Source organism: Scomber japonicus, chromosome 11 (assembly GCF_027409825.1).
Source record: "Scomber japonicus isolate fScoJap1 chromosome 11, fScoJap1.pri, whole genome shotgun sequence".
In the NCBI taxonomy this organism is placed as follows: Eukaryota; Metazoa; Chordata; class Actinopteri; order Scombriformes; family Scombridae; genus Scomber; species Scomber japonicus.
The window spans coordinates 18004229-18015649 of NC_070588.1; the positions used below are offsets into that span (position 1 = coordinate 18004229).

Below are 11421 nucleotides of genomic sequence, written 5' to 3' on the forward strand. Positions count from 1 at the left end.
GTCACATAGCATTATAAGGTAGTACATTTAACTGTCTATTAAAAATAAATAGATTTTAGTTTTTCTGGACAACTCCAGGCCAGATGAGGGCGGTTAACGTGGTTAACGTCCACTATGTTAACGTCAGTCAAATATTTTCCTAGGATGGTGAAGCCATGAGCCGACCTACTCTGCCTCAGATTGGCTAGTACTCGTTGCTTTCGTTGGTTGGATCGGTTCATTTTACGCAGTGAGGCGCGAGATTGGTTATGTTAAGCCAATCAGAGGTAGCGGAGGGTGGGTCATGACTTCACCATACTAGGAGGGAAAATATCGCTTCCGTGAACTGCCATTTAAACACAAAATAAAACGGACGAAGAAGAAGACTGCTCTGGAAACACATTGGATTGCTTCATGGATATGAAAGTATGGTAAAGGTGATGTTGTCCTGCCAGCAACAACAGTGAAGTTACAAAGTTCAATTTGCAAGACACCACAAAAAGGGCGATCGCTTTTAATGTTTGTCGGACAGTATGGCTCAATATTCTCGTGTTTCAGGGTCTGTTGGATTGATTTCTCTCAAGAATCCTCCTGTCAATGCACTCAGGTGAGCTGGGGTCAAAAACAAGGCTGCAGAACAGCTTCTTTAATCCTGGGATCTCATTAACAGCTCGAACAAATATACTTCATGTTTTATCGCGTTGAAACCATAGACTGTATAAAAGAAACTTAACGACTTCTTCTAACTTATTTGTTCATAAACTTGATTTTTAAGCTGGTGAAATGTTCACGTTAAGCTCATGACTGGGGCGTCAAAGGCTCCACCTGTAAAACATGGTCAATAAATATTCATGTGGTCCATTAAACTGCTGATTACATATTGTTCATTTCTTTATCTGGGAATGTCCTTTTAGCGAACAACAGGGATATATTGCATAACCCAATGTCAAAAGGAAGGTTTGCCACCTTAATATAATGAAGTTGTAATGAGAATCAAGATGATTTTAATCAAATCAAGTTTATCCCATGTATAATGAGCACTTTTGAACATCTCTGTCTCAGCTGACTTATTTCAGAGTAGACCCTTTAAATTGATTTTTTTTTTTTTACTGTCCAACTGATTTTTTTTGTGACTACTACAGAATACAATCTACTCTGTGGATCACTTGTCCTATGTTCCCCTTTGAAAAAAAAAATCAGAAACCAAATGGTATAAATGCATACAGTGATATGACTGTTGAATAAAGCGATAATGTGGCATTCTATCATAGAGCAGAGCAGATGGTCACACTGAGCCTGATAGAGTACATCACCTTTCCTGCTACAGTCTCCTTATCTAACTCACAAACATGAACACACATCTTGCCCTGCACCTTAACTTGTTGAACAAGCCACCAAATAAATGTTCACAGGAGAAAAGTGAATAATTTATAAATCCAGGGACATACTGTCTGTCCATAACTGTAGCTACAGCAGTTTGTTTGCTTTGTATCTTGTTCCTTACATTTTAGCACCAGTTGCTCAGCTGCTGTCAATAAAAAAAACAGTAGTTGTGATGGTTCCCCAAATACATTTTTTTCATTGATTTTAAATAATACAAATATATTTACTATATGTATAAAAAACAACAACACATTGATTAATTGTGATTTCAGGTAGACTTGTTCACATTCACACCTAGGAGCTGCCCAGTATAAATAAAAAAGTCTGATGTTATTTTTGGGGTCAGAGAAAAAATGCAGGAACGTCTTGACTTTGAACTGCCCCCAAGACTTAACAACAGTCTAAAAGGGTAACACATGAAAGTGTTTTGATACCGTTAAAATGTGTCTGGAGAGAATTGCCCACAGCTTGGTGAATTAATGTGTGAACTTTAACAACACTGTGAGTCCAGTATCACACTGTATAGCAATATGTTGTGTCTTTGTTGTACAGTGCCGTGGTGAGGCAGGGCATTGTTGACACGGTCCAGAGAGCACTCAGTGACCCAAAGGTGAAGTCTGTTGTCATCTGTGGACAGAATGGAATATTCTGTGGGGGTATGGATGTTATAATTTCTTCTTTATTTCCTGCTACCTTACAGAAAAAACCAAACCAATTCAACATTTTTTTTTACAATATATCTTAGTGTTGTAGTTATTTCTGGGATATAATTAATTATGCAAGAAACGATGGAGATGAAGATATTACACCCTTGTTTCATATAAATTGGAACCGGATTGAATTAAAAATGTGTAGAAAGGATCCGGGCACAGCAGTCATAACAATACCTTACAGGGTGCTAATGAGAGCAGGAATCATGACAACAGAGTCACACCTGAAAGCTCTATAAATAGCCTTAAGTGCTTTATGTTAATAAAAAAACAAGGGCAACTGTGTGCTGTAAGATAAACATAAACTACTGAAGAATATTTATATGAGCCTTCAGGTGTGTGTTTGTTCACTTTTGATTTGGAGTCTCAAAAACAACACCCAAAAGCAAACATTTATGAGGAATCAGATGCACCTCATGTTGTGTTGTTTGAGCCTGCTGACTACATCATCGATTTTAATTTGTTTAACAGGAGCAGATATCAAGGAGTTTGGGACCACTATGTCTGGGCCTCCACTGGTACCGATGATCCACGCCATAGAGGCTGCTGACAAGCCAGTGGTGGCAGCCATAGAGGGACTTGCTTTAGGTGGAGGTCTCGAGTTGGCGCTTGGCTGTCATTATCGGATCGCACACTCCAAAGTTAGTTTATCATTCAGATCTGTCTACTTCTCTCTCAGTCAACGTCTCTCTGATGTTGCTGTTGAGCTGCATCAGTGTCTAACTGACAGTGTCGTGTTATGTGTGACAAAGTGACCTTTACATAACCCTCAATCAAATACCTATGTTTTTAAGTAATTGAAAACAGGAGCAGTCCATCTTTGTTAAGCTTAAAAAAGGAAATCTGTGTTTTCCTCTCAAAAATGTGCAGTACTTTCAGGAGGTAAGAGAGGCAGCCCTTGTTTGTCAATTTATCAGGGTTTTTTTTAATAACTCTATTATGAGACTTTTTTCACACTTTGATTCTGTAATAATCCATGCAATGTATTTACTTGCCAGAGGACACCAAGTCTTTAAAAGTCATGCAAACCCCCACTTTTTATTACCTTCCATTCATCAAACTTTGTACTTTTGTCTCCTCTCAGGCCAGGCTGGGGCTTCCAGAGGTGAGTCTGGGTCTGTTGCCAGCTGCAGGGGGAACCCAGCGTTTGCCAAGGCTCATCGGGGTCCCAGCTGCCTTAGACCTCATCACCACAGGTAGCAAAGACAGATTAACCTTGCCTTACTTTTACAAAGCTGATGATTATGAATTTAGACAGTATTTAGTGTGGTAAATAGCTTATCGTAAAGCATTAAAAATATGAAGAAGTCACCGCAAACCTTTTTTTTCTTACGAGGTTCTGTTTGTACACACACATTTTTAGAGTGTGTGTTATGAACACATATTGTTCGTCCATGCATGTTATATTTACGGAAATTAAATGACCGATTTTTACCTTGGCAGAGCTGTTGATTGTAAACAATAACGCTTTACACAAGAGTGCAGCTGCTGTCACCAATTGATTTGTAGTCTACTCAGATGACCAGCAGGGGTCAGCATGTATATACTTCTACTTTGTTCACTACCACTGAAGCCTTTTGTGTGATTCACTGCTGCTTTGAGATTGTTAGAAATCTTCTAAACAAATTACATTGAGGCAAAATGTTATTTTGCCTTTATCTGATAAAGGCCAGACAAACAGGGTACGTTGTGGTTACAACCATCAGGCAACCGAGATACTTGTTTTCCTAATCTAATCATTTCAAATGTCACATGTCGCCCATGTAGATCCTTTATGACTTTCATATCTCCCACAGGCCGACATGTCACTGCTGCTGAGGCTCTGAAACTTGGAATAGTGGATCAGGTTACTGATCATAACACTGTGGACGCAGCTGTGAAGTTTGCCCTGAGTGTTAAAGGTAAGACACACAAAAAAAACCCAAGAGAGAACAAGGTGACCACTACTATTAAAATCCACTCTTGACTGGTTTAAAAATTAACTCAGTGAAAGGTAGATAAATTCCTCCTAGAGAAGTTATTTTGGGAAAATTCAACATCAAGAAGTGTTGACATGTAGGTTGTGGAAGTCAAAGGAAGCAGAAAACACAGCAGGCAGATCCTCCACCACTGAAGCCATAAATGTTTCATGGCTCTGTCAGATGTGCTCTGATGTCTTCACTGCTTTTACTGTATTATTCAGAAGGGCGAAAAGGGACAAACTTTCCTAGAATATTAATGATAGGCCTTCACCAGTCATTTAGGTGGATGAGGATTGCCCTGCGCTTGTGAATCAGACTCATTTACACCTTGATGGATAGCTTAAGTGTGCCATGTCCCTGCAGTTTTAAAGGAATTGTTTCTCTGTCTGTTCTCAGTCAGATTTACTACACAGTGACAATGCTTAGAGACAATACTGTCAGGCTCAACTTAAATGAAAAATAAAATAACGTTTATGATTGATTTATTGTGCTATTTCCAAAAAAAAGTACAAACAATTCAGAGGAAGTCATATTTCTGTATATGTTGTGTGTATTTGCCATCTAGCTGGGAGTCAGATGAGAAACTTGAGAAGATAATGTCATTACAGTAAACATCAAGCAACAGCCAGCAGAAGATTAGCTTAGCTTAGCCGAAAAACTGGAAACAGCAGGAAGCGGCTAGGCCGGTGTCTTTGCTTAAATTAAAGAAACTGTCCACCAGCATCTCCAGCATCTCTCTATACATCTAATAAGTCTGTCTATCTTTAAGTTGTTAAAAGAAAAAAAAAGCCTTTGATTTTTTGGCATGAGATGAACATGAGCAGCAAGTAGAACTATACTTGTCCTACAGTCGTGATCTTTAACTGTCTGTTAACAATGATAGCTACTTTCTAATGTATTTAAGTTTGTTCAAAAATTGTGCGGGAGTGATGTTGTGCATTCTCTCAACCCACCTGTGCAAGATTTCAACTGATTCAACCGTATTTCTCAAGGATTTTATGTAACAACATTTTACAATCAACTGTGATTGCAGTCTAATACTCTTTACAAATGGTTTTTTCCCCCATACAAGCCTGCCAAGAAGACTTTGAGTGGGTGAGAAAGTGAGCGTTGTTAGTAAAGCTGAGGCTTAGAGTGAGTCAGACAGAGAAGCCAGCAGCATATGTGATGGAGATTTGAGTAGATAGAACTGAAACCTTGGGAGATTTTGACAGATACTCCACTCTTGAGTTGAGTTAATTAGCAGGTGTGTTAAATAATTGAGAAGATCTTTTTTAATAGGATTGATAACTTGCTGTCCTGACACAATTTACTGTATGATTTTTAATCTGGCTCCACTGACACCTGTTTATTGATACATAGCAGTGAATCTGTGGAAGAGATTGTCAGCAAATATTAAAATTATAACCATCTTGGGAGGTTTCAAGCTAGCGCTTAAGAATTGGCCCTGAGGTTAATCATAGTAGGATATTATATCTGATAATAGGGTGTCTTTCTTTTATTTTCTTGGTTTTATATTGATGTAGTATATTTAACTACACAAAACTCAATATGCAGTGATGGAGACGGAGTTGGTGTAGCAGGTCGAAAACCCTGCTCCGCCCTGTCTACGTGACAAGCTGCGCCCGTGCCTGGTTTATTATCCTGACTTTTTCTTTTATGTAAGCACTCAATGCCCAGGAAGAGCTTATGTTTTTAAATAAAATTGTCAAATAAAGTCAACAAATCAATCAATCCAACGGGGATGGGAAATATGTATCTAAATTTGTACTATCAAGATGCACAGCTGGTGAGTCAACCAGTGCAGGATAGATTCTTACACATCCACAGGTGCAAACAAAAAAACATTACACCACTCACTGTAAAGCCGGTACATTTAAACAGAAATCTGTTAAACTGATGCACGTGTGGCTCGTACGCACACACACACACACACACACACACACACACACAGACAGATTCAAGTCTCTCACTGGTGACGAGATTAACTTTTTTTTACCCTAGTAGTTGCAACATCTGCCCGCTACATCTGTCAGGACAACCAGGCTTCCCACTCACTGCACAACAAATCCATTGACACAGCTCAACCATTTACAGATTAACCGCTGCAATAATGCCCTCCTAAAGTACATTGGAATCACATTGCGCTGCAATCCATCATCTCATTGACATTTCAGTGTGGAAAGAATGTATATTTAACTTTTGCTTGAAATTACCTGCACCATCTATTCTTCAGTCTTGATGTATTGATACGCACTTATTAGACATAATTGTTTGTTGTTGGACAAAGTGGAGAAACCATGGATCAGATGTGGCTTCTGTCTCTTTAAGCTTTGCCATGGTGACCCAGTTTCTGGCCTAGACCCACAGCTGAGTGTAATTCAGTGGAGCTGTGAAGGATTCTGTCTACTGTCTCATGTAATCATGTCAGAGGAGACAGGAATGGGAATTAAGATGCTTTTAACAAGGTTTTAGCAGAGTGGCCGTCTTCTTTACTCTCACTGTTTCCAGGTTTAAATCACTGCCCACACAAAGTCTCATGCTGTAAAGTTTTCAAGGCTCTAATATTAAATCTTTTTATGTAGTGTCACCTGGAAATTTGCTCCGGTATTGTACTATTGCTCACAGGCTGTAGAATCACACAAATTCAATTACACCCCCCTTTGCTCTCAGAGTTGGAAATTTATCAACTATTTTGCCCAGAAACCAAATTGTTGCCTTGCATTCAGTTTCAGACTGGTGTTATTCAAGGTGAACTGTAACAGTGCACTAGCAGAGTGACTCCGATTATCTTGGAAATGGTCTGTCAAATCATTCTGCTCTTGAAGCTACTGGGGTATCGAGTGATTGAGTGGATGAGTATTTCTGAAAAACCAATTATAACCAGACTGAGTGCTGGCTGAGAAATTGAAGAATGTGAAAAAGCGCTACCAATTGAAACTAGGAGGCACTTTTCAGTTTTCACAAAAAAAATTATGTATGTACAAAAATTACATTGCACAGTAAATTTTGGATTAACTTTTTCACCTGGAAGCAAGAGTCACATAACTAGAAGTGAAAAGTTCATTCCTTTGGAGTTACTTTTCTTCCATGTTTCTATTTCAGAACATTCGCTGAATGCCCGTCGTATAAGCAACAACCTGTGCCCTCCCCCTTCTGATTTGGATGCTCTGTTTGACGGGGCAATGCAGAGAGTGCGTCAGACTGCCCATGGTGCCGTAGCACCAGTTGCGTGTGTCCAGGCGGTGCGGGCAGCTGCTACCATGCCCTACACACAGGGCATGGAGCGGGAGAAAGAGCTGATGGCCACTCTCTTCACCTCAGGCCAGGCGCGTGCTCTGCAGTACTGTTTCTTTGCTCAAAGAGCTGTTGGCAGGTGGAGCATGCCCAGTGGAGCCCGCTGGGACACAAGCAAACCCAGGCCCATCCATAAAGCAGCTGTCATTGGTAAGAGCTTTGGGCTTTTAACCTTTTTTGAACACAAGTACATTGATTCATCAGACTATCTGTGTAGCATCTCCATATTCACGTTGCCTGTGGAAACCAAGCCCTCATTTACAGTTCAGCCGAGTTTAAGTGGATGAACTCGCTCCTCCCTGCAGGGAGGATTGGATGTATGACAATCTGGATATGTGAAGCTCAGCAGCTTGTACATTAAAATTGCAAGCATTGGAGAAACCTTATGCTGCCAGGAAAAAAAACTATTTAGTGTCTAGCAGTGTGCATGTTGCACAAAGAAGTACTTTATTCTTAAATTTGAAGTAATTTTTGTTGGTCAGAAATGTCTTTGATCTTAGTTTGAACTTTGTTCTGTTTGTTTCCTCCAAGGTCTTGGCACAATGGGGAGAGGTATAACAGTAGCCCTTGCTCAGACAGGGTTGTCTGTGGTCGCCGTGGAAACTCAGGAGAAGCAGCTGATGGAGGCAAAGCAGGCAGTATCAGGGATGTTGGAGCGGGGGGCTAAGAGACGTGGGGTGGCTCCTGTGCTCGACCTTGTCTCTTACAACTGTAACCTCCAGGCTGTAGCAGATGCTGACCTGGTCATTGAGGCTGTGTTTGAGGACATGGCCCTGAAGAAGAAGCTCTTCCAGCAGCTGTCTGCTGTTTGTAAACCAGGCACTTTGCTGTGCACCAACACATCTGCACTAGACATAGACCACCTGGCTTCTCAAACCCGCAATCCAGAGCTGGTGGTTGGGATGCACTTCTTTGCCCCGGCCCATGTCATGAAGCTGCTGGAAGTGGTGTATGGATCATGCTCCTCTCCTCAAGCTGTAGCCACAGCCATGCAGCTGGGAAAGAAAATGGGCAAGGTCAGTGTGGCTGTTGGCAACTGCCGGGGGTTCGTGGGTAATCGCATGCTCAAGCCATACATGGAACACGCTTTCTTCCTGCTAGAGGATGGCGCCACACCTGAGTTGGTAGATCAAGTGCTAGAGGAGTTTGGTTTTGCCATGGGTATGTTCAGAATGTCTGATCTCTCTGGGCTTGACGTGGGCTGGAGAATCAGGAAAGAAGATGGTCTTGCTCAGCCTGGCATGGCATTAGGGCAGGCAGCCAGAGTCCGACAAGGCCGTCGATACAGCCCCCTGGCAGACCTGCTCTGTGAGCAGGGACGGTTTGGCCAGAAAACAGGCATGGGATGGTACCAGTATGACAAACCCGGCGGTCGGGCATCCAGGCCTGACCCATGGCTGCACAGCTTTCTGGAGGAGTACAGAGCCAGGCATGGCCTGGTGGCTCGGCGCATAGACCACCAGGAGGTGCTGGAGCGCTGCCTTTACACCCTGATCAACGAAGGCTTCCGCATCCTGGAGGACGGAATAGCTGCAGGACCTGAAGACATCGATATCATCTATGTCTTCGGCTATGGCTGGCCCAGGCACAGGGGAGGTCCCATGTTCTACGCTGGCATGGTTGGGCTGGAGAGGGTCCTGGAGAGGCTGGAGCACTACCACCAGGCTCATCCTGACGTGCCCTATCTGCAGCCCTGCAACCTGCTCAGGAGGCTGGTGGCCAGTGGGAGCCCACCTATCCACAGGTGGAGGGAAGTCATCAAGAAAGTCCACAGCCAGCTTTAAAACATTTCAGCTTTAATCTCTTAATACACTTCGATAACGATGATCTCATTCTGGGATAAACAGTAAATAGATGGCACTTAAATTGAGCTTTTCAACCTATTTATTGTGATTATTGGTGATACTAAAGAAGGCTGCTGTGCTCCTGTGATTAACAATCCTAATATCTTGCCATATGCCACATGTGCCTACACTGAGTTGTCTGTTTATCAGGTGCAGCTGAACAATCTTGTGTAATCCAAAACAGCAGCCCTGCAATAAATCACATGTTTGTGAAGCTTATAAAGTTGATTCCCTTGTATATGTGAACATGGTGAAGAAAATGCTGGAAACACATATTAATAAACTGCAGTTCAGTATAACACAAACCACTAAAAACTCTGTCCTCAAAAATGACCAAGCCAAATAAACAATAAACACCTCTCTGACTGTCTCAATAAAACTAAACATATACACTACCGGTCAAAAGTATTAGAACACCCCAATTTTTCCAGTTTTTTATTGAAAAAATGTTTTCAAGCATAACAACTTGGTATTCTACAGCATTATCTTGCTGTAGGATGAACCCCTGACCAACTACGTGCATACCAGAGGGTACTGCATGGCGCTGCAGAATGCTGTGGTAGCCGACCCTGGATCCAGAAAAACAGCCCCAGACCATCATGCTTCCTCCTCCATATTTGACAGTTAATGTCACACACTGAGGAACCATCCTTTCACCTGCTCGACGGGAAACAAAACTCCTGCGTGATGAACAGAATATTTTAAATTTTGATTAATTGGTCCATAACACCTTCCAGTCTTCAGTAGTCCATTGGTGGTGTTTCATGGCCCAGGCAAGCCTCTTCTTATTCTGACGTTTAGAAATGGCTTTCTTGCTGCAACTCGAAGTCTTCTCTTCACAGTTGAAACTGAGACTTGCTTACTACGACCACTATTAAGCTGTGCAGAGTTTCCTCCAGTTTCTGAGTGCTTTTCGATGGTGAAGGAAACTGTACTCACTGACACCTTGACTTTCTTCGCAATGTCTCTGTAGGAAAGACCTACATTTTTTATGTTTTTGTATAATTTTCGGTTTTGGGTAACCTTACCTTTTTTTTAACCTCTGGCAGTTCACCACTTACCTTTGTACCATTTCAAGCTATTCATTGGACTTGAACTGCTTGAATTTCAATAAAAACATTGACAAATTGGGGTGTTCTAAAACTTTTGCCCAGTAGTGTATGATCCACAAAAAAAAACCCAAAAAACATTCTAGCAAAAATGATGACCGTTCATCAATTCCAGCTCTTTCTGCTTTTCTGTGTTTTATATAATTGTAAATGAAATGTTTTTGGGTTTTGGTTTGTTGATTGGACAAAACAAGGCATTCGAAGATGTCATCTTGCACTTTGGAAAAGTGTAACAAATATTCTTCACAGTTTTCTGATTTATAGACCAAACAAGAAATTGATTGACTTGTTAGTTGCAGCCCTAATTGCAGAGCTGTTATATTGGATTGCATTCAAAGGTAAAGATGTACCTCATACATATTAACACTTTGTAAAATAGAAAAAATAAAATCTGTTTGGGTGTATGACTGAAAAACACTGATGGGGCGAATTTAATCTCGTGTAGTAGACTTCTATAAACATGTCTGACCACAATTGCCTGCATGTCGAAGACGTCTGATCCCCTAATAAGCTCATTAAAGTTGAAATAAATACTTCATAATGAATTTGAATATACTTTTGTATATCATGTAATATCATATCTTTCATTCACTGCTTCAATAAAGCTGTTATATACTCATTTCCTTTTTTTGTGATTTATTTGTGTGAAGCTCATAACAGTGTTGAGTTGGACTATTTTTTGGGCTTGTTATTTTTAAACCTCAGTACATTGAAGTAGCTGGCAGCTGCATTTTGATTTGCTCCATCAGGGAAATGTGCTTCTCTGAAAGACAAAAAAGAAAAGAAAAAGAAAACTGCTTCAAGCAATGCCTATCTCGGGTTTCTGTGTGTTTTGCTGCGTCAGCTGCAGCGGTGACGGAGGAGAGCTGAGGGAGACACAGCTCAAAACTGCTTTTATATCAGCTGCTCATTCCCAAGTAAATCTCACACCCACCAATGAGCAGATGTTGGGGCTGCCACCTAGCGGCTGAAGGCTCCAGACCGAGCATCTGGATTATGACTACATTATATTAAACTCCATTTTGTCTGCAACTAAGATTTTTCCAAAACATTTATTGACTAACCGTATATAACTGCATGGTAATAATGGAAAAACATGTTTTAAAGAATCTGACTAAAGTATAACCAATATAATTAG

At 41.0% G+C, this 11421-nt stretch overlaps 1 protein-coding gene across 1 annotated transcript; it reads left to right on the top strand.

Moving 5' to 3' along the window:
• The first annotated feature begins 393 nt into the window (after positions 1 to 393).
• ehhadh (enoyl-CoA, hydratase/3-hydroxyacyl CoA dehydrogenase) lies at positions 394 to 10902 on the top strand. Its single transcript, XM_053328542.1, has 7 exons — positions 394 to 586; positions 1915 to 2018; positions 2544 to 2713; positions 3157 to 3268; positions 3869 to 3973; positions 7139 to 7480; positions 7862 to 10902. The coding sequence occupies exons 1-7, from the start codon at positions 513 to 515 to the stop codon at positions 9112 to 9114; spliced, it is 2160 nt and encodes a 719-aa protein (XP_053184517.1). The 5' UTR covers positions 394 to 512; the 3' UTR covers positions 9115 to 10902.
• Positions 10903 to 11421: the final 519 nt, after the last annotated feature.

Coding starts and splice junctions, on each gene's coding strand:
- ehhadh (XM_053328542.1), top strand. CDS start 513: ATGGCTCAATATTCTCGTGTTTCAGGGTCTGTTGGATTGATTTCTCTC. Junction 3,269..3,868: donor CTTAGACCTCATCACCACAG/GTAGCAAAGACA, acceptor TATCTCCCACAG/GCCGACATGTCACTGCTGCT. Junction 7,481..7,861: donor CCATAAAGCAGCTGTCATTG/GTAAGAGCTTTG, acceptor GTTTCCTCCAAG/GTCTTGGCACAATGGGGAGA.